The sequence below is a fragment of the Macrotis lagotis genome, chromosome X (assembly GCF_037893015.1).
Source record: "Macrotis lagotis isolate mMagLag1 chromosome X, bilby.v1.9.chrom.fasta, whole genome shotgun sequence".
NCBI lineage: Eukaryota > Metazoa > Chordata > Mammalia > Peramelemorphia > Peramelidae > Macrotis > Macrotis lagotis.
The window spans coordinates 582210473-582232922 of record NC_133666.1 but is presented as its reverse complement, the minus strand read 5'-3'; the positions used below and the strand labels follow the sequence as shown (position 1 = coordinate 582232922).

The 22450-nt window shown below is 36.8% G+C and overlaps 1 protein-coding gene across 2 annotated transcripts in view; it reads right to left on the bottom strand.

Annotated features, from left to right (window-relative positions):
• Positions 1 to 22450, bottom strand: part of COL14A1 (collagen type XIV alpha 1 chain) — a 265288-nt gene that overhangs the window by 227874 nt on the left and 14964 nt on the right. For both annotated transcript variants that reach the window (XM_074201475.1, XM_074201474.1), the window contains exon 2: positions 9052 to 9176. In XM_074201475.1, coding sequence (XP_074057576.1) covers positions 9052 to 9139 — 88 coding nt within the window. In that variant the 5' untranslated portion in view covers positions 9140 to 9176. The remainder of the gene's footprint in view (positions 1 to 9051; positions 9177 to 22450) is intronic.

Here is a 22450-nt window from a genome sequence, read left to right as displayed (position 1 = left end):
TCTAATATTTCCAGAGAAACTTAGCTAGGAGGACTATCAATTCATCTAAACAGTTTTGGGAGGTGATTTTTGCCCCAAAAGGATGAAGATTAATTTCCAAATGTTCAACTCTCCTTTCTCAGATTTAAACAAAAAAGTTAGAATTTAAACAAATAAACCAATAGGAAAACCATCAACAATGTGAGAAAGAATCCGGAATGTAGCCAGCTGAATCCTTTCCTCTTATTCAGAGCCACCACTTACCTGAAATCACCAAACACTGAAACAAATGGCCTCAACATACCAGTGTTTGCTATATATCTACATATAGTAGAGGGTCATTATCCTGCCATTCACAACAAGAACATTTGCTTATGCCAGACTAAGGCCAAAAAAATCTTTACTCCAGGAATTTATTCTCTCACAGTCACAATAAAGAACATTAATCATTTAAAAGGTAAAACAAACACTCCACCTTTGTCCTTTTTTTGTCAATTAGACACAAAGAAAATAAATAAAGTAATCCCTACCTTCTAGTGAGAAGGGAGGGGAGAAATGAGTTATTTTATAGAAAAACACGAAGAAGCTAACCAAATCCAGTATTTGGAAATAACACAAACTATTGCTAGTAACTGTTGATGGATCTTGTCTTATCGTTTTACGACTCCATTTGGGGTTTCTTGGTCAAAGATACTGGAGTGGTTTGCTATTTCTTTCTCCAGCTCATTTTACAGTTTGAGATAAACAAGATTAAGTGACTTGCCCAGGGTGATAGAGCTAGGAAGTGTCTGAGGCCAAATTTGAACTCAGGAAGGGGAATCTTCCTGACTTCACACCCTGTATTCCATCCACTGGGCCATACAGTTGCCCCTACCAGTCTAACCTATTGCAATGTACTCCACTTCTCATCTAAACGATATTTTATTTATACCATTAGCTTAGTAAATCTTTGTTGTATTTTTATGCAACCTATTAGGTTAGAGCAACCTGTTGATTTCAAGTGTTTCCATCTATAACAATAGAAGTTTCTATACTGACAATTCTCCACATTGAAAAATCACATTTAAAGCAAAATCTGACAAGAACAACAAACATATGGTCAGCAACCTGAAGAGTGAATACATTTCTGTAGGGCACTTCATTATTTGTTGAAGAAAATATCCACTTCTTGCCAAGGGAAAAAAAAAAACACTCACAAAAACAAATTGAGTCAGTGAGCTGATAGCAATCATTGGTTAGATAGAGCTCATTGAATAGCTTTTCAGGAATGTAAAAATGAATGGCCCACAGCAACATAGAGTCAATCAACCTGAAGGGTACCAGAGTCTACTATGTTTCACTGACTTCAAAATGCCTTGAAATTTTCAAGGAGATTCTTTGTCTCCTTGTGGACAAAAGCAGTCAAGGTTATAAGTTTAAAGAATTCTACACAAAATTCTACACAGAACTTTTTCCCAGATGAATGCATGCTTATATCAGTACTTACTTTGTACTTTTTGAAGTGAACCTGTGATCTCAATGGTATAGGGAACTGATGAGGAAACTCCCTATTTCAATGCAGATTAAAAATTTCTCTGATACTCAGAGAAAGACTTACATGGGTCACTGAGAGGATAAGTGACTCACTCAGAATCATGTACCCAATATATATGACATGTTAGACTTGAATCCAGGTCTTAGAGACTCTAAAGTTAGCTCTATCAACTCTGGTTTTCAAATCATTAATATTAAATTACCTATAGTAATCAAAAATGAAATCTTTTCAGAAAACACACTAAAAAGGCATAATAACATGATATTATATATAGAAGTTATATAGCATTACCAGAAGTTATTTATATAGGAAATACAGTGACATATATATGAGAATATACAGTTTTAGTAGATATATTTAAATTGTGAAAGTGTATATGTGTTTGTGTATATATAAATTATAAATTTTTTTCATGATTGAAATTCTGATACTTTATTAGTGTATTTCCTATATATGTGTGTGTGTGTACACTAACATATATAAAGATATTTACACACATTCCTACACAAATTATTTATATTCCTTTATAAATATATATGTATATATTTTAGATACACATACATAATTAACACTGATACAGTAATGAGAGCTATTTAATTTTTATTTTTACCTGTGATTTCATTGCAGCAGGGAACTTCGAGTGCAGAAAACCCTCCCCTGAGAAAGATGAACAGCTTTTCTATAAATTATGGCCCTGAAAAGTTATCCACAGCACTGAGAGAATAAAAAGCTTATCCATTGTCACATGGCTAATATATTTCAGAGGCAAGACTTGAACCTAGCCTCTATTGATTCAGAGGCTCATATGCTAACTTTCATTAGGATTACTAACATTAACCAATTCTATTCCATTTAGAATATAAGCACTACTGAGGTGGCAGTAGATAGAGCACTGGCCCTGGACTCAAGAAGACCTGAGTTCAGATACAGCCTCAGACACTGGGCAAGTCATTTAACCCCAATTACTTCCAAAAAAAGTAAGCTCCTTGAGAGCAGTGACTATTTGGGATTTTTCTTTATATTCCTATCATAATATAATGCCAGCACATAATAACTTATTAAACGACAATATTCTATTAGATAAACACCATTCCTTTGCTCTATCTACACATTAAAGCAGATTGCAACTCTTCAGTGAGTTAATACATAGTCTTCATTACCTTACAGATAACCCTCACCCTACACAACCTGATAGACAGACATTTATCAAAGTTTGTAGTCTGTTGGCATGGTCTCTGAGAACCCTAGTCTCCCCCACAATATGATGTAGTATTAAAAGAGGGCTTCAGGAAAAGAATAAAACAATATATTGAATATGATAGCATCCATGTAAAATACTATGCAAACTTTAAAATATAATATAAAAGTTAAATAGTTCTATTATTACTAATATTGAGCATATATATATATATATATATATATATAAATTTAAATGAAAGATAATTCAGTTTAGTGGATAGAGACTGGACCTTGATATCGTAAAGACCTAGATTCAAGTCCCCTCTTCTGACAGATACTGGTTGTATGACCCTCAGCAAAGCAGAGCCTCTCCATACTCTAGGATTGCTGATGAGTTGTTTTTCAGTCATGTCCAACTCTTCATGACCCCATTTGGGATTTTCTGGACAAAGACACTAGAATGGTTTGCCATTTTCTTCTTCAACTCATTTACAGGTAAAGAAACTGAAGCAAACAAGGTTCAGTGACTTGCAGAGTTTGACAACTACTAAGTATCTGAGGCTAGACCAGTGGTCTTCCTGATTCCAGACCTGGCACACTAACCACTGAGTCACCTAGCTGCCCTTTAACATAGTTATGCCAAACTGAAAAAGAAATGGGCATTATTAAATTGTATATAAGGATACCTTAGACTACATAGTGAATTAGAAAACCACATATTAACATTCTCTATATTCTATTGTATTTTTATTAATTTTGTTAAAAACTTTACAATTATGTTTTAATCTATGTATGCCATGTGTTTGACACATCTGTTCTAGGGAACTAACTTACTATAAATTGCTAGTTATTTAGTTAGTTAGAGAAGGTACTGCCCTGCCTTGGTGGAGAAAGTTTTCTCATCTGGAAGTTCTCTATATCAATGAAATCAATGGTCCAGTCTCAATGCTATATGAATGTTAAAACTCTTAATCATGCAAAAAATATAATTTTATATAAAGTATGAATTTCCCTTTGACTTTTGTCTCAAGAATATAAGGAAAAAGGGGAAAAAGGAAAGGTATAAATGATCATGTAGGCAGTTTTTTCCCATATAACGTCTAAAAAATCAGACTTTTCTACAGCTACTAATGTAACCTGAGCCAGGAAAGGGGCCACAATACTGACAAATACTCTGTAAATGCAGTGAAAAATAATTACTCTTATTTCATGGAACAAAAATTCACGTAATACCAGGCACGTGACAGTGTCTCTTGTGAGTACAAAGGAGTTGCTTTGAATACCTGTACTTGGCTTCCTAGAGGAGTCCCAAATGCTTGCATGGACTCGACTCAAATGTTAAACAGTGTCTGTGCAAATACTAATTTTCCCCTTTCAAAAAGGAAAAAAAAAAGGAGTGCAAAATGTGCTTTCTGACAAGTCCAAGAAAAAGAACAAGAAAATACCTTCATCCCTAGCATGGTAGAGTCAGGCTCCCACTTTTAGGACTCGGGCCAAATCACGCTCTTCAGAATGTATTAACTTCATTCCTGAGGGAAATTTGGGAGGAAGGCCAAGGAGGACCCTTTCATTAACCTCTTCATAGTGACAGGGCTAGACTTGCTGCTCACAGAGTTTAAAATTTATTTAGAAAATAACTTTGCTTTCCCAAATGAGAAAATGCTTAAGTGAAGCATAATAAAATAAGAGAGAAAATTCTGGAAGTTAATCTACTGAATCCCTATCCTCTATATATCATAACTCCATTCTGAAGGGCTTGTCCATTATAATTTTTAAAGAACAGCTATCACTTTTTTGTTTTTGTTTTTTGCTATCATCTTTAGCAGGAGGTTCTGCTTACAAAATAAATGACAATTCCAACTTGGAGGACTAGATCAGATTCTTATGAATTTCCTAAATATGCATATACCATTTTTACAGTAATATTTACATTAGTGCCACATTTAGAGACCTGATGATAGGGGTTTATGATTTTAAGCATATTTCCTTTTGCTTATTGTTTAGTCTGGCAATGAGGTTTGTCATTTCCTTCTCCAGCTCATTTTATAGATGAGGAAACTAAGGCAGATAGTATTAAGAGACTTGCCCAGAGTCATACAATTAGTGAGTGGCTGAGGCCAGATTTTAGCTCAAGACTATGTCTTCTGAACTCTAGGTTCAGAATACTATCTACTGAGTCAGGTTAGACAAAAAAAATCACAACATGAGAAGCAGTAGTCACTGGGAAGAAGGGGGAACTAAGAAAGATCTTCTGAAAAAAAAGGTAGAATTTGACCTTTCTTGAAAGAAGCTGGGGAAAATAGGAGAGCAATATAAAGAAAAGAAATCTAGAATTATGCCCAAACTACCTAGATCTTTTAACCCAGTAATACCACTTCTAGTCTATTTCCAAAGATGATTAGGAAAAAGGAAAAGAACCTGAATGTTCTGAAATGTTTTATAGCTGCTCTCTTTAACAAAGCACTGGAAATTGCAGAGATGCCCGTCATTTGGGAAATGACTGGGCAAGTTATGGTGTACATGATTGCAATTTATAACTGAGTTATAAAAAATGATGAGTTTAGTGATCTTAGAGAAACATAGAAAGACTTGCATGAAATACTGAAGAGTGAAAAGAGGTGAATCAAAAGAACACTGTATACATTATCAACAATATTGTTTTAAGAATGACTTTGGCAGCTAGATGGCACAGTGGGTAGAGCACCTGTCCTGAAGTCTGGAGGACCTCAAATCCAACCTCTGATACTTACTAGCTGTGTGACCTTGGCCAAACCTTAAGCCCCTTTGGAGCTATCTCCATCTGTTATAACTCCTATCTGGTCACTGAACACAGATGACTCTAGATGAGATTGGTGACTTAGCATACACCCACCTCACTCAAATCCAATTCTTATGTATTGCTTTATACTGCTCTCCTATATTCCCCAGCTTCTTTCAAGAAAGGTCAAATTCCACCTTCTTCAGATCTTTCTTAGTTTCCCCTTCTCCCAGTATCTATTGCTTCCCACTTTGTTATTTTTTTTGTCTAACTGTATCTAGGACAGTTAGAAGTCTCAGTGGATAGAATTCTGGACCTGGAGTTCAGAAGAGTTAAGATCTGTCCTCCCTTCCCAACTTGATAAATTCTATCTATGCCATTCTTCTATCAAAATACTGCTAACATAATTTACAAATAACAATGAAGTTGAGATAAACATAGTATGAAGCATGCTGGAAACTCAGAAGTGATAATAAGTATTGAATGACTATTCAAATATTATAAAGATGATGGAAATTTTAAAAGGAAAATATTATCTACTGCCTGTCTTGACCAGAATCTTAGAATTGGAAGGAATCCCATCTACTTCCACCTCCTGCACTAAATCAGAATTTTCTGTGACCATTATTGGCATATGGCTGCCCAGCCTCTCTGCTTGAATACTCTCAGAACAGAAAACTTCTTACATCACAAGAAAGGTTATTTCATTTTTGAATGTCTCCAGTTGTTAAAAAAAAAAAAGTGTTCCTTAAATTGAACTAAAATATTCCTCACTATTATTTCTATACAGTTACCTTAGTTTTATCCTCTGGAACACTACTGAATTAGTCTAGTACCTCTCCAAAGTGAAAATCCTTCAAATAATTGAAGAAAACTGTCACGATTTGACTTTATTTTCTTGACAGAATATGAATTTGCATCTTTTTTAATCCTTTACAATTTACAAAGGGTAAAAATCCCACATGTACAAAAATATTCATAGCAACTCTTATTGGTAGGAAGGAATTGGAGGATGAGCTGATGCCCATCAAATGGCTGAACAAATTGTAGTACACGTATGTGATGGAACACTATTGTTCTATAAGAAATCATGAGAGATGGAATTTCAGAAAAGCCTGGAGAGACTTGCATGAATTGATGCTGAGTGATATGAGCAGAAACAGAAGAAGATTAAACACACTAACAGCAACCTGAGGTGATGATCACCCATGATGGACTTATTCATTTCAGCAGTACAAAAATCAAAGACAGCTTTAATAGGTTTATGAGGGGGAAATACCATCAGTATACAGAGAAGGAACTATGGAGTTTAAATGAAACAAAAGTTTATTATCTTCAATCTTTAAAAATTGCCTTATGTATTATATCATTATATCTCTCTAATGTTTTCTTTCCTTTGTTTGGATTTGATGTTTCTCTCACAATATGATCAATATGAATTTGTTGTTAGCATGATAGTGACTGTAGAGCCTATATAAGATTGCTTTCTGTAAGAAGGAGGGGGAATGGAGAGAGAAATATATAAAACTTAAACCTTGACCCCTAAAATTTAGGTAAACCCTATCATTGCATGTAGTTGGAGAAAACAAATAAAATATTTTTCATCTCTTCAAGATCACCTCCACATGACTTCATTTAATTTTTTAGAAACTCCTATAAATCAGGTCTTGGTTTGGCTAAAAGTTCTTGGAAATACATAGTTATTGACATATTGTTTCCTCCATTAGAATGTATGCTCCTTAAGGATAAGAACTGTGTTTTTGTCTTTCTTTTTATTCCCAACCCTGCCAAAGTGACAGTTCTGATTTTTGACGACTTTTGGTATATGCACAGTCTCTCAAAGAGAGTAAAATAGCATCACTATGTTGGAATCAAAGTATAGTGGCTGACCAGCTCAATATGAGCTCAGAAGGCTTTACCCAGGTTGGGGTAAGGGTTGGGCACAAATAGTCCATATGAATATTTGGAGTGGAAATGTCTCTGAACTTGCACATCTCACATTTCTTTTGAGCTACTGCAATTCTGTTTTGCTCTTGGAGCATCACACCTTCTTTGATAATTGCACACCATTTTGGGTGATCCTCTGCCTATGCCACACAATCAATTCCAAAGTTCTTCAGAGAGAATTGCTAAGGGCCAGGGACAAAAACAATCTCTGCCCAAAGGAACTGCCGAAATAAAACTGGGCACATATAAGCAAGTTGAAGAATAGATGAAATGTATCAGTAGTACCTGGAAATATCACAAGAATATTCTATTCTGGAGTACTCTGGTCCTGAAGGCAAATTATAAAATGTATTCATTCAGTTGTTCTATGAATCACCATAACTAAACTAAGCTGGCAATGTTTAAATATATAAAGGAACTTCATGTGCTTAGCATTTGGTTTAATAATAACTAATCTTATTGCATAGTGTTTCAAGGTTTCCAAAGCACTTTTATATATAAATTACCTCACTTGATTCTTGTGGAGTTGCTATTAAGATATCATCACCCCAATTTTTCAGATGGAGAAAATGAACCTCTGAGAGGCTGACTCATGATCTCAAAACTGAGACAATTTGTATTCAGATCTCCTGAATTGAAGTTCAACATTCTATCCACCAGACCTACTAAGGGGGAAGAGGAATCTGAGGTATCTGGTTAGAATCTGACAATTTTACAATAGAAACACATGGATATAGTTTAAGGGCAAGTTATTTGGCAGCTCCAAGTCATCTAGATCAGAAGCAATCAAAATGCTGACAATTATCCTCCTTCTTTTACCATAGCTAAGGCTTACTGATGGTTTTGGAGAAATTTCTGAGCCTGTTATTCAAGCACTTCCCCAACTTGACTTTAAACTGATTTTTTTTGCCTTAATTTTTATATTAGTCTGCTTCACACATTCCATATCATAGCCAAACTAGACAACTGTCATTTTCTAAGCTGTCTTTCCTCTTTCATCTCCACCTATTCAATCAGGTTTTATTTCATGCTTGAGATATATTATGTTTCCACTGAAACATCAAATAGGAAATCTCATCACTAACCTAAAGCAGCTCATCAAAATGCGACTAATGTTTTATTTGTCCATTAGCTAGTATAACTAGTTATACATTATATTACTTGTTATATACTGTATAACACAGGTATACATTAACTAATAATTAGTAACATTCATTTTATTAGTAGCTTTCCTTTTTGGCTTGTGTTCCATGTACCACAAAGTTGGTTTTATCCAGTCCTCATCACTGAATTGGACAGGACAAATTTCTTTTTATTTTTTTAGTTTTTTTTTTTTGCAAGGCAAACGGGGTTAAGTGGCTGCCCAAGGCCACACAGCTAGGTAATTATTAAGTGTCTGAGACTGGATTTGAACCCAGGTACTCCTGACTCCAAGGCTGGTGCTCTATCCACTGCGCCACCTAGCCGCCCCAGACAAGGCCGCCCCAGACAAGGCACATTTCAATAGTGTGAATGACATCCAAGAACAAGTCCAGCTGATCTTTAACACAAATAAACACATTTGACAAATAAAACAGTAGGAAAAGCATGGGAAAAGGAATGGAAGGGGTGAAATTTAGCTGACAATAAGGAACAGAATAAAGTTTTCAATTACCTTGACCCTCAACATAATTGGAGAAATGGATGAGTGCCCCCAAAGCTGGAAGCAGCCAGTACCAGGTCTTGCAGTGAAAAGTCTTCATCTTATTATTTTTTTTTACATGAGGTGTCTCAGCAAACCTAGAAATGTAGAGAACAGCAACATTTCAGACAACTAAACATGTATTACTAACTTATAGCCACACTGATAGAACAAGTCAAAGTCAAAATTGTGCCAATAAAAGAAACCAATGATAACTGGCATTTATTTACCCATGTTTTGCAATGGACAAAAATGCCTCCAAAACATTATTTCATTGGAACTCTCAAGGTTCATCTCAGATGCCACCTTCAGGTTCCCCTTCCTGGTTTTCACAGTTCTAATCTGCCACTGGAAACACTTTGGATTTAATTTGCTTGTACCTTGCATTGATTTATCTGAGCACATGCTGTAAATTCCAAGTATAGCATAAGCTTCTTTGGAATAGAGTTAATATGAGTTTTGACTTTGCAACCAAAGTGCCCAGCACATGGTAAATTAATAAATAGCTGTTGAATTTAATTGAACCTCAAAACAATTCCATGAGATAAGTGTCGCAGCTATTATTATCTCCATTTTAGAGGAGAGGAAAATGAAATTCAGTGAGGAGAAAACTTATTGGCTCATGTCAGACACTTAAGTATTAGAAATAAGAGTCAAATCCAGGCCTTTTTTGATTCCAAGATCATTACTCTTATTATATATGCCACTTCACCTGTCATCTTACACTAAATACAAAATTTGAACGAAGGAAGAACATGTAAAGATATTGTGTAGGCTGTGAGGAAAAGGATATTAGTCCTTTATTTTATGTAGAAATAAAAGGTGGAATTATAGAATTTGGGGGATTAGAAGGAATCTCTAAATCATTTTGTCTAACTCTTAGACACAAAACAGAAATCCCTTAGGATTTCTAAATTAACCCTCAGACAATTAGGCATTTATGGACTTCTACCAAATTTCTCTTCTTCAAGATAAATATTCCTAGTTTCCTCAACTGATCTTCATATTACATGATTTTTAATTCCTTCACCAGCTTGGTATTCCTGCTTTGTGCAGGAACTAAGTAAAATTTAACTAGGTAAAATTGCTTCCATTTATACCAGAAAATATATGTAAATTTGTTTATTTAGCACTTTTTTAAAACTGGAATTTCCAAGCCCATTTCATATACCTGAAGTCTGTTATTTAATTAGACCTCAGCCTTTTCTTCTCCAGGCTGAACAATTTTCAAAGATCTTATTGTCTAAAAATGTGTATCTTGCTTCTAAAGCTTCTCCTAGCTTTGCTGTTTCATTGATGAGAATCATCAAGGAGAAGCTGACGGAAAAAAAAAAAAGCATGTGTGCTTAATACTTACTTAAAAGGCAAATCTAAAACTCTGTTAAAGGTTTTTTGGATCAGTGAATAAATAAGGTAATAAGAGATAGAAAGCCATAATAGGGCATAAATAGATAAGACTACGGTAATCTTACACATACTAAGGCATCCAGAACAGAAAACAAGATACATGATAAGGATGCAATAGATTTTACAATTCGGAGAGGGACCCCTTCAAAAAATAAATTGCTGGGGTGGAGCCAAGATGGTGACAAGAAGGGATCCAGTCTTACTTATTGTTTAGTCTGGCAATGAGGTTTGTCATTTCCTTCTCCAGCTCATTTTATAGATGAGGAAACTAAGGCAGATAGTATTAAGAGACTTGCCCAGAGTCATACAATTAGTGAGTGGCTGAGGCCAGATTTTAGCTCAAGACTATGTCTTCTGAACTCTAGGTTCAGAATACTATCTACTGAGTCAGGTTAGACAAAAAAAAATCACAACATGAGAAGCAGTAGTCACTGGGAAGAAGGGGGAACTAAGAAAGATCTTCTGAAAAAAAAGGTAGAATTTGACCTTTCTTGAAAGAAGCTGGGGAAAATAGGAGAGCAATATAAAGAAAAGAAATCTAGAATTATGCCCAAACTACCTAGATCTTTTAACCCAGTAATACCACTTCTAGTCTATTTCCAAAGATGATTAGGAAAAAGGAAAAGAACCTGAATGTTCTGAAATGTTTTATAGCTGCTCTCTTTAACAAAGCACTGGAAATTGCAGAGATGCCCGTCATTTGGGAAATGACTGGGCAAGTTATGGTATACATGATTGCAATTTATAACTGAGTTATAAAAAATGATGAGTTTAGTGATCTTAGAGAAACATAGAAAGACTTGCATGAAATACTGAAGAGTGAAAAGAGGTGAATCAAAAGAACACTGTATACATTATCAACAATATTGTTTTAAGAATGACTTTGGCAGCTAGATGGCACAGTGGGTAGAGCACCTGTCCTGAAGTCTGGAGGACCTCAAATCCAACCTCTGATATTTACTAGCTGTGTGACCTTGGCCAAACCTTAAGCCCCTTTGGAGCTATCTCCATCTGTTATAACTCCTATCTGGTCACTGAACACAGATGACTCTAGATGAGATTGGTGACTTAGCATACACCCACCTCACTCAAATCCAATTCTTATGTATTGCTTTATACTGCTCTCCTATATTCCCCAGCTTCTTTCAAGAAAGGTCAAATTCCACCTTCTTCAGATCTTTCTTAGTTTCCCCTTCTCCCAGTATCTATTGCTTCCCACTTTGTTATTTTTTTTTGTCTAACTGTATCTAGGACAGTTAGAAGTCTCAGTGGATAGAATTCTGGACCTGGAGTTCAGAAGAGTTAAGATCTGTCCTCCCTTCCCAACTTGATAAATTCTATCTATGCCATTCTTCTATCAAAATACTGCTAACATAATTTACAAATAACAATGAAGTTGAGATAAACATAGTATGAAGCATGCTGGAAACTCAGAAGTGATAATAAGTATTGAATGACTATTCAAATATTATAAAGATGATGGAAATTTTAAAAGGAAAATATTATCTACTGCCTGTCTTGACCAGAATCTTAGAATTGGAAGGAATCCCATCTACTTCCACCTCCTGCACTAAATCAGAATTTTCTGTGACCATTATTGGCATATGGCTGCCCAGCCTCTCTGCTTGAATACTCTCAGAACAGAAAACTTCTTACATCACAAGAAAGGTTATTTCATTTTTGAATGTCTCCAGTTGTTAAAAAAAAGTGTTCCTTAAATTGAACTAAAATATTCCTCACTATTATTTCTATACAGTTACCTTTGTTTTATCCTCTGGAACACTATTGAATTAGTCTAGTACCTCTCCAAAGTGAAAATCCTTCAAATAATTGAAGAAAACTGTCACGATTTGACTTTATTTTCTTGACAGAATATGAATTTGCATCTTTTTTAATCCTTTACAATTTACAAAGGGTAAAAATCCCACATGTACAAAAATATTCATAGCAACTCTTATTGGTAGGAAGGAATTGGAGGATGAGCTGATGCCCATCAAATGGGGAATGGCTGAACAAATTGTAGTACACGTATGTGATGGAACACTATTGTTCTATAAGAAATCATGAGAGATGGAATTTCAGAAAAGCCTGGAGAGACTTGCATGAATTGATGCTGAGTGATATGAGCAGAAACAGAAGAAGATTAAACACACTAACAGCAACCTGAGGTGATGATCACCCATGATGGACTTATTCATTTCAGCAGTACAAAAATCAAAGACAGCTTTAATAGGTTTATGAGGGGGAAATACCATCAGTATACAGAGAAGGAACTATGGAGTTTAAATGAAACAAAAGTTTATTATCTTCAATCTTTAAAAATTGCCTTATGTATTATATCATTATATCTCTCTAATGTTTTCTTTCCTTTGTTTGGATTTGATGTTTCTCTCACAATATGATCAATATGAATTTGTTGTTAGCATGATAGTGACTGTAGAGCCTATATAAGATTGCTTTCTGTAAGAAGGAGGGGGAATGGAGAGAGAAATATATAAAACTTAAACCTTGACCCCTAAAATTTAGGTAAACCCTATCATTGCATGTAGTTGGAGAAAACAAATAAAATATTTTTCATCTCTTCAAGATCACCTCCACATGACTTCATTTAATTTTTTAGAAACTCCTATAAATCAGGTCTTGGTTTGGCTAAAAGTTCTTGGAAATACATAGTTATTGACATATTGTTTCCTCCATTAGAATGTATGCTCCTTAAGGATAAGAACTGTGTTTTTGTCTTTCTTTTTATTCCCAACCCTGCCAAAGTGACAGTTCTGATTTTTGACGACTTTTGGTATATGCACAGTCTCTCAAAGAGAGTAAAATAGCATCACTATGTTGGAATCAAAGTATAGTGGCTGACCAGCTCAATATGAGCTCAGAAGGCTTTACCCAGGTTGGGGTAAGGGTTGGGCACAAATAGTCCATATGAATATTTGGAGTGGAAATGTCTCTGAACTTGCACATCTCACATTTCTTTTGAGCTACTGCAATTCTGTTTTGCTCTTGGAGCATCACACCTTCTTTGATAATTGCACACCATTTTGGGTGATCCTCTGCCTATGCCACACAATCAATTCCAAAGTTCTTCAGAGAGAATTGCTAAGGGCCAGGGACAAAAACAATCTCTGCCCAAAGGAACTGCCGAAATAAAACTGGGCACATATAAGCAAGTTGAAGAATAGATGAAATGTATCAGTAGTACCTGGAAATATCACAGAGAATATTCTATTCTGGAGTACTCTGGTCCTGAAGGCAAATTATAAAATGTATTCATTCAGTCGTTCTATGAATCACCATAACTAAACTAAGCTGGCAATGTTTAAATATATAAAGGAACTTCATGTGCTTAGCATTTGGTTTAATAATAACTAATCTTATTGCATAGTGTTTCAAGGTTTCCAAAGCACTTTTATATATAAATTACCTCACTTGATTCTTGTGGAGTTGCTATTAAGATATCATCACCCCAATTTTTCAGATGGAGAAAATGAACCTCTGAGAGGCTGACTCATGATCTCAAAACTGAGACAATTTGTATTCAGATCTCCTGAATTGAAGTTCAACATTCTATCCACCAGACCTACTAAGGGGGAAGAGGAATCTGAGGTATCTGGTTAGAATCTGACAATTTTACAATAGAAACACATGGATATAGTTTAAGGGCAAGTTATTTGGCAGCTCCAAGTCATCTAGATCAGAAGCAATCAAAATGCTGACAATTATCCTCCTTCTTTTACCATAGCTAAGGCTTACTGATGGTTTTGGAGAAATTTCTGAGCCTGTTATTCAAGCACTTCCCCAACTTGACTTTAAACTGATTTTTTTTGCCTTAATTTTTATATTAGTCTGCTTCACACATTCCATATCATAGCCAAACTAGACAACTGTCATTTTCTAAGCTGTCTTTCCTCTTTCATCTCCACCTATTCAATCAGGTTTTATTTCATGCTTGAGATATATTATGTTTCCACTGAAACATCAAATAGGAAATCTCATCACTAACCTAAAGCAGCTCATCAAAATGCGACTAATGTTTTATTTGTCCATTAGCTAGTATAACTAGTTATACATTATATTACTTGTTATATACTGTATAACACAGGTATACATTAACTAATAATTAGTAACATTCATTTTATTAGTAGCTTTCCTTTTTGGCTTGTGTTCCATGTACCACAAAGTTGGTTTTATCCAGTCCTCATCACTGAATTGGACAGGACAAATTTCTTTTTTTTTTTTTAGTTTTTTTTTTTTGCAAGGCAAACGGGGTTAAGTGGCTGCCCAAGGCCACACAGCTAGGTAATTATTAAGTGTCTGAGACTGGATTTGAACCCAGGTACTCCTGACTCCAAGGCTGGTGCTCTATCCACTGCGCCACCTAGCCGCCCCAGACAAGGCCGCCCCAGACAAGGCACATTTCAATAGTGTGAATGACATCCAAGAACAAGTCCAGCTGATCTTTAACACAAATAAACACATTTGACAAATAAAACAGTAGGAAAAGCATGGGAAAAGGAATGGAAGGGGTGAAATTTAGCTGACAATAAGGAACAGAATAAAGTTTTCAATTACCTTGACCCTCAACATAATTGGAGAAATGGATGAGTGCCCCCAAAGCTGGAAGCAGCCAGTACCAGGTCTTGCAGTGAAAAGTCTTCATCTTATTATTTTTTTTACATGAGGTGTCTCAGCAAACCTAGAAATGTAGAGAACAGCAACATTTCAGACAACTAAACATGTATTACTAACTTATAGCCACACTGATAGAACAAGTCAAAGTCAAAATTGTGCCAATAAAAGAAACCAATGATAACTGGCATTTATTTACCCATGTTTTGCAATGGACAAAAATGCCTCCAAAACATTATTTCATTGGAACTCTCAAGGTTCATCTCAGATGCCACCTTCAGGTTCCCCTTCCTGGTTTTCACAGTTCTAATCTGCCACTGGAAACACTTTGGATTTAATTTGCTTGTACCTTGCATTGATTTATCTGAGCACATGCTGTAAATTCCAAGTATAGCATAAGCTTCTTTGGAATAGAGTTAATATGAGTTTTGACTTTGCAACCAAAGTGCCCAGCACATGGTAAATTAATAAATAGCTGTTGAATTTAATTGAACCTCAAAACAATTCCATGAGATAAGTGTCGCAGCTATTATTATCTCCATTTTAGAGGAGAGGAAAATGAAATTCAGTGAGGAGAAAACTTATTGGCTCATGTCAGACACTTAAGTATTAGAAATAAGAGTCAAATCCAGGCCTTTTTTGATTCCAAGATCATTACTCTTATTATATATGCCACTTCACCTGTCATCTTACACTAAATACAAAATTTGAACGAAGGAAGAACATGTAAAGATATTGTGTAGGCTGTGAGGAAAAGGATATTAGTCCTTTATTTTATGTAGAAATAAAAGGTGGAATTATAGAATTTGGGGGATTAGAAGGAATCTCTAAATCATTTTGTCTAACTCTTAGACACAAAACAGAAATCCCTTAGGATTTCTAAATTAACCCTCAGACAATTAGGCATTTATGGACTTCTACCAAATTTCTCTTCTTCAAGATAAATATTCCTAGTTTCCTCAACTGATCTTCATATTACATGATTTTTAATTCCTTCACCAGCTTGGTATTCCTGCTTTGTGCAGGAACTAAGTAAAATTTAACTAGGTAAAATTGCTTCCATTTATACCAGAAAATATATGTAAATTTGTTTATTTAGCACTTTTTTAAAACTGGAATTTCCAAGCCCATTTCATATACCTGAAGTCTGTTATTTAATTAGACCTCAGCCTTTTCTTCTCCAGGCTGAACAATTTTCAAAGATCTTATTGTCTAAAAATGTGTATCTTGCTTCTAAAGCTTCTCCTAGCTTTGCTGTTTCATTGATGAGAATCATCAAGGAGAAGCTGACGAAAAAAAAAAAAAGCATGTGTGCTTAATACTTACTTAAAAGGCAAATCTAAAACTCTGTTAAAGGTTTTTTGGATCAGTGAATAAATAAGGTAATAAGAGATAGAAAGCCATAATAGGGCATAAATAGATAAGACTACAGTAATCTTACACATACTAAGGCATCCAGAACAGAAAACAAGATACATGATAAGGATGCAATAGATTTTACAATTCGGAGAGGGACCCCTTCAAAAAATAAATTGCTGGGGTGGAGCCAAGATGGTGACAAGAAGGGATCCAGTCTTAGGAGTTCTCTGATAAAACTCATAAGCTAAGGACTCTAACTAAACTTTCGAGAGACAGAACCCACAAAGGGACCCACTGAAGCAGTTCTCCTACTCAAAGTAACCCGGAAAAGAACAGAAAGGCTCTGCTCCCCCGGGTCGGAGGGGCAGCCCACCAGAGCGAAAGAACTTCAGCCTTCTGAGGCAGCCCCAGGGCACTGGGAGCTGCAGCTCACAGCAGCAGGGGAGTCTCCTGAGCTGCACCCCGGGCAGCACCGGGCACAAAGTGGGGAAACAGTGGGGGACCACTGCCAGAGCCAGCACATGGAGCCCAGCCCTCAGGGCACACAGCCAGCAGCTTGGTCTTTCCACAGCCCAGATCCAGAAACAGAAGCAGGCAGAGCCCATAAGCAGGAGCCCCCAGTGCATGAACCCATTATGCTGAGGGAGGGAAGAGAGACTGCAGAGCTCTGTCCTCTGCCTCTGGAGCAGGACTCTGGGGCTCTGACCACATTCAGATCCTGATCGCAGTCTAGGCCCCCCCCAAAGAACAACAGCCCCCCCCACCTTGGCCCTGTGGCAGAGGGGAGCGCTTATGGTCATTCACAGACCAGGAGGGAGGACAGAGCCTCACACACTGAGACCCTTGTGGGAGTGTCCCAAAATCTCAGGAAGCACCCCAAAACCAGGCCCAGTCTGGGAAAATGAACAAACAGAGAAACAAAAGGAAGACTATTGAGAAATATTTTGCAAATGAGCCCAAGAAGGATCAAAATACTCAGTGTGAAGATGAGGAAGCACAAGCTCCTATATCTAAAGACTCCAAGAAAAACAAAAATTGGGCTCAGGCTATGACAGAGCTCAAAAAAGACTTTGAAAATCAAATGAGGGAGTTGGAAGAAAAACTGGGAAAAGAAAGGAGAGAGATGCAGGAAAAACATGAAAATGAAGTCAGCAGCTTAGTCAAGGAAATCCAAAAAAAAAATGCTGAAGAAAATAGCATGCTAAAAAACCAGCTTAGGTCAAATGGATAAAACAGTTCAAAAAGTTATTGAGGAGAAGAATGCTTTAAAAAGCAAAATTGGCTAGATGGAAAAAGAGATAAGAAAACTCTTTGAGGAGAACAAATCCTTCAGACAAAGAATAGAATTCAGGGAGATTGATGAATTTACCAGAAATCAGGAATCAATACTTCAAAACCGAAAAAATGAAAAATTAGAAGAAAATGTGAAATATCTCATTGAAAAATACAACTGATATGGAAAACAGACTTAGGAAAGATAATTTAAAAATTATTGGAATACCTGAAAGTCATGATCAGGAAAAGAGCCTTGACATCATTTTCAAAGAATTACTATAGGAAAATTGCCCTGATATTCTAGAAGCAGAGGGCAAAATAGAAATGGAGAGAATCCACCGATCCCCCCGAGAAAGAGATCCCAAAACACCAACCCCTAGGAATATTATAGGCAAGTTCCAGAACTCCCAAGTCAAAGAGAAAATGTTACAAGCAGCCAGAAGGACACAGTTTAAATGTCATGGAGCTGCAGTCAGGATCACACAGGACTTAGCAGCAGCTATATTGGAAGCTCGGAGGGCTTGGAATATAATATACTGGAAGGCAAAAGAGCTTAGAATGCAGCCAAGAATGAACTACCCAGCAAGGCTGAATGTCCTCTTCCAGGGAAAAAGATGGACTTTCAATGAACCAGAGGAATTTCAAATGTTCCTTTTGGAATGGCCAGAGCTGAACAGAAGGTTTGATCTTCAGATACAGGACTCAGGTGAAGTATGGAGATTGGAGGAGAGGGGGGAAATATGAGGGACTTAATGAGGATGAACTGCATGTATTCCTGCATAGAAAAATGACACTGATAATACTCATATGAACCTTCTCAGTTAATAGAGCAAGTAGAGGGAGCTTTTATAGTTGAATCACAGGAGAAAGCTGAATTCGAAGATAAAATATGGTGTAAAAATAGAGTCAATAGAAAAAAGGGAAATGGAATGGGAGAAAGAAAAAGGAGAGGGGGAATAGTCCAAGATATTTCACATAATAAGATTTTTTTATTACAATGAGCTATTGCAATGATATGGAAGGGGGGAGGCAAGGGGGAATGAGGGAACCTTTGCTCTCATCAGAGATGGCTAGGAGAGGAAACAGCATATATACTCAATGACATCTGGAGTAAGAAGGAGCGGGGGAGCAGGGGGAAGGAGTGGGGATGTGAATAAAGGAGGAGAGGATGGACCATGGGGGGAGAGTGGTCAGATATAACACATTTTCTTTTTTACTTCTTGCAAGGGGCTGGGATGGGAAGACCTGCCCAGGACCATAGGGCCAGGTGGATTCTGGGCCTAAGGGGTGGTATGGGAGCTCAGGGCTTCTTGGCCCCAGGACCAGGGATCTGTCTGCTGCACCACTCAGCAACCCTACAGCAGAGTCAGAGTGAAAGGAGAGAGAAAATATAGTACATGGTAGTGGAGAAATAAGAAAGGAGGGAGTTGCGATCAGCAATGGCAATGTTGGAAAAATATGGAAGTAACTTTTGTGATGGACTTATCATAAAGAATGTGATCCACCCATGACAGAGTTGTTGGTGTTGGAACAAAGACCAAAGCACCTTTTTTGCTATTATTATTTGGGGGAGGGTGCAGGGCAAGTGGGGCTGGGTGGCCCGCCTGGGACCGCATAGCAGGGTGATCTTTGGGTGTCTGGGGCCGGATTTGGACCCAGGTGCTCCTGACTCAAGGGCCAATGCTCTGTCTGCCACCCAGCCACCCCTACTATTATTACTATTTTATTTTGTTTTGGGTCTTTTTTTTTTCTTCTTCTTTTTGGTTTATGCAGGGCAGTGGGAATTGGGTGGCTTGCATGTCACACTGCTGGGTGACTGTTGGGTTTATGAGGCTAGATATGGGCTTGGGTGCTCTTGGCTCCAGGGCTGGTGCTTTGTCCATTGTGCCACCTGGCCATACCTACAATTATTACTATTATTTATTTAATTTTAATTTTTTTTCTCTCCCCTTTACTTTTTTTGCCCAAGTCTATCTATATTCATGGGGGGGAGGGGTATTTTGTTTACTTTTAAATAATAATATTTTATTAATGTAAGAAAAAAATTGTACAAAATGAGAATAAAAAATAAATTTAAAAAATAAATTGCTGAATTGTTTGGAAGTCTAAAAATTAAGCTTTATGACACTGCCTGCAAGTAAAGAAAAAAAAGTAACCTGTATCAAAAAACCAAGAAAACTCTTTCTGAAGTTCTTGTGTTTACTTATTAGTTTGTTTGTTTGTTTTATCCTCGAATTCCCTGTAGATTTATGTGTGAAGTAACAATATTTCATGAATGGTCAAGTCAACTTCCTGAGTTTTTTTCTTTGATTTTTTTTTTTAAGTTTTTACAAGGCAATTGGAGTTAAGTGGCTTGCCCAAGGCCGCACAGCTAGGTAATTATTAAGTGTCTGAGGTCACATTTGAACTCAGGTACTCCTGACTCCAGGGCTGGTGCTCTATCCACTGCACCACCTAGCCGCCCCACTTTCTGAGTTTTGACTATCCACATGCCATCTGAAAGGTACAAGTAGAATGCCTCTCAAAAGACCATTCATAGATCACTACTGGCCAGCCACCGAGCCTAAAGTTCTCATTTAGTAAGTAAGACTTCATTGCCTTGGATTAATGCCTCAGTATTTTTTTGTGCATTAAATCAGTATCAGTTACTCATCTTTTGACATACCTTAGTTTATCAGTGTTTAGTAAACCTGAGGGATGATGTAATAGAAACCAAGCTAACTTTGGAGTCATAAATATTATATATGCAGAGTTGGAGAGACTTTGGCAGTTATCTAATCCAGATTTCTTAATCTGGGGGTCCAAGAACTTGTTTGTTTATTTGTTTCAGTTTATAATTATTTCAATATATCTCATTTTCTTTTTAATACTCTGTTTTTTGTGTCTCATGCATTTAACAATATTATTCTGATAAAGAGCTCCATAAGCTTTACAAGATTGCCAAAGGGGAAACAAGATTCAGAACACAATGATCTAGTTCAACCCTTTTATTTGAGAGATGAAAGATTGCTTTGCTCCAGCTCACCCAGGGAGCAAGTAACACACCTCTTTAAATTTTCCACTCCTTGAGGGCAGGGTCTTTCTTTTACCTCTTTTTTGTATCCCCCAACACTTAGTCTAATGCTTGGATTATAGGAGGCCTTTAATGATTGTTTATTGATTTAGTGAAACTGGGATCTGAACCAACCCCTCTATCTCTTAATCCAAAACTCCTTTCAATACACCAAACTGCCTCCAAGGACTTGGGTTTTAGTCCCAATTCTGTCTCTTATGACTATGTAATATTGAGTCATTTCCAGTGCATCCAGTAAACATTTATTTCAAACCTGCAACATACAAGCCACTGTGTTCTGGGGAGCCAAAAAAAAAGAAAACCAACCCAAAAGTCAGAAAGCAGTGTCTGTCCAATGGGACATTCTACTGTAAATAGATAAGCATGTACAGAATAATTAGAGGAAGGGGAGCACAAATAATTAGGAAGATCAGGAGAAGTATCCAGTAGGAGGGGACACATATGCCTGTTCTTGGAGATAACTAAGAGATGAGATGTAGCTAAAGAGAGGAGTATTCCCCTAGGCCAATCCTTTATGCAACCAAAAGAAGAGGTATCAGTAAACTCATCCAAATAAGTCAATCAGTCATTAAGTATTCAATAAGTCCTGGGTATATAAAGAAAAGCCAAAGATAGCCCTTACACTCCGGAATCATGAAAGTTTTCTTATTAGAAGATGGGATTCTAACTGTGATTTGAAGGAAACCAAGAGAAGCTAACTGGTGCAAGGGAGAGAGAACTGGATCTGAAGTTGGGAGGACTCATCTTCATGAATTCAAATCTGGTTTCATACACTTACTAGCTATGTGATCCTGGCAGGTAACTTCACCTAATTTGCTTCAGTTTCTTCCTTTGTAAAATGAACTATAGAAAGAAATAGGAAACCACTCCAGTATCTTTGTTTAAATGGGGTCACGTGTCAGATAAGACTGAAAACGAGAGAGAGAGAGAGAGAGAGAGAGAGAGAGAGAGAGAGAGAGAGAGAGAGAGAGAGATGAAGAGCATTCCAGGCAGTGGGGCTAGCCAGTGAATTTGAAGAGTCTGGAGCTATGAAATGAATAGGAAGCAAGGAAGCTGGTGTCATTGTATTACAGAAAACTGGGGGAAAGAAGGTATAAGATTAGAAAGACAGGAATGACCAGATTGTAAAAGGCTTTAAATGCCAAAAAGATGATTTTATATTTGAGTCTGGAGGTGATAGGAAGCCACTGAAGTTTATTGAGTAGAGGAGTAATATTACCAGTCCTGTACTTTTTGTTGTGTCCAGCTAGTTTTGACCTCAGAGTTAAGTGACTTGCCCAGGTTCATAAGGACCAGAGTCAGATTTGAAATCAGATCTGACTCCAGGTCTAGCACTCTATACACTGTACCACCTAGCTGACCCTTAAAAAATACAGTGTCCTGCACTTTAGAATTTGTCAGATAAGTGGAGGGTGGACTGGAGCAAAAGAGACTTGACACAGCTGCTACAGTAGTCCAATTGTGAGATGATAGTGGCAGTATTGGAGGAGAGAAAAAAGATAAAATATTATGACCTTGCAAAAAAAAGTTTTGAAAGTCAAACTGACAGGTCTTGTAACAGATTGGATATGAGAGATCAGAGAGAGAGGTGAATGATGACATCCAGGTTGCAAAATGATGAGATTT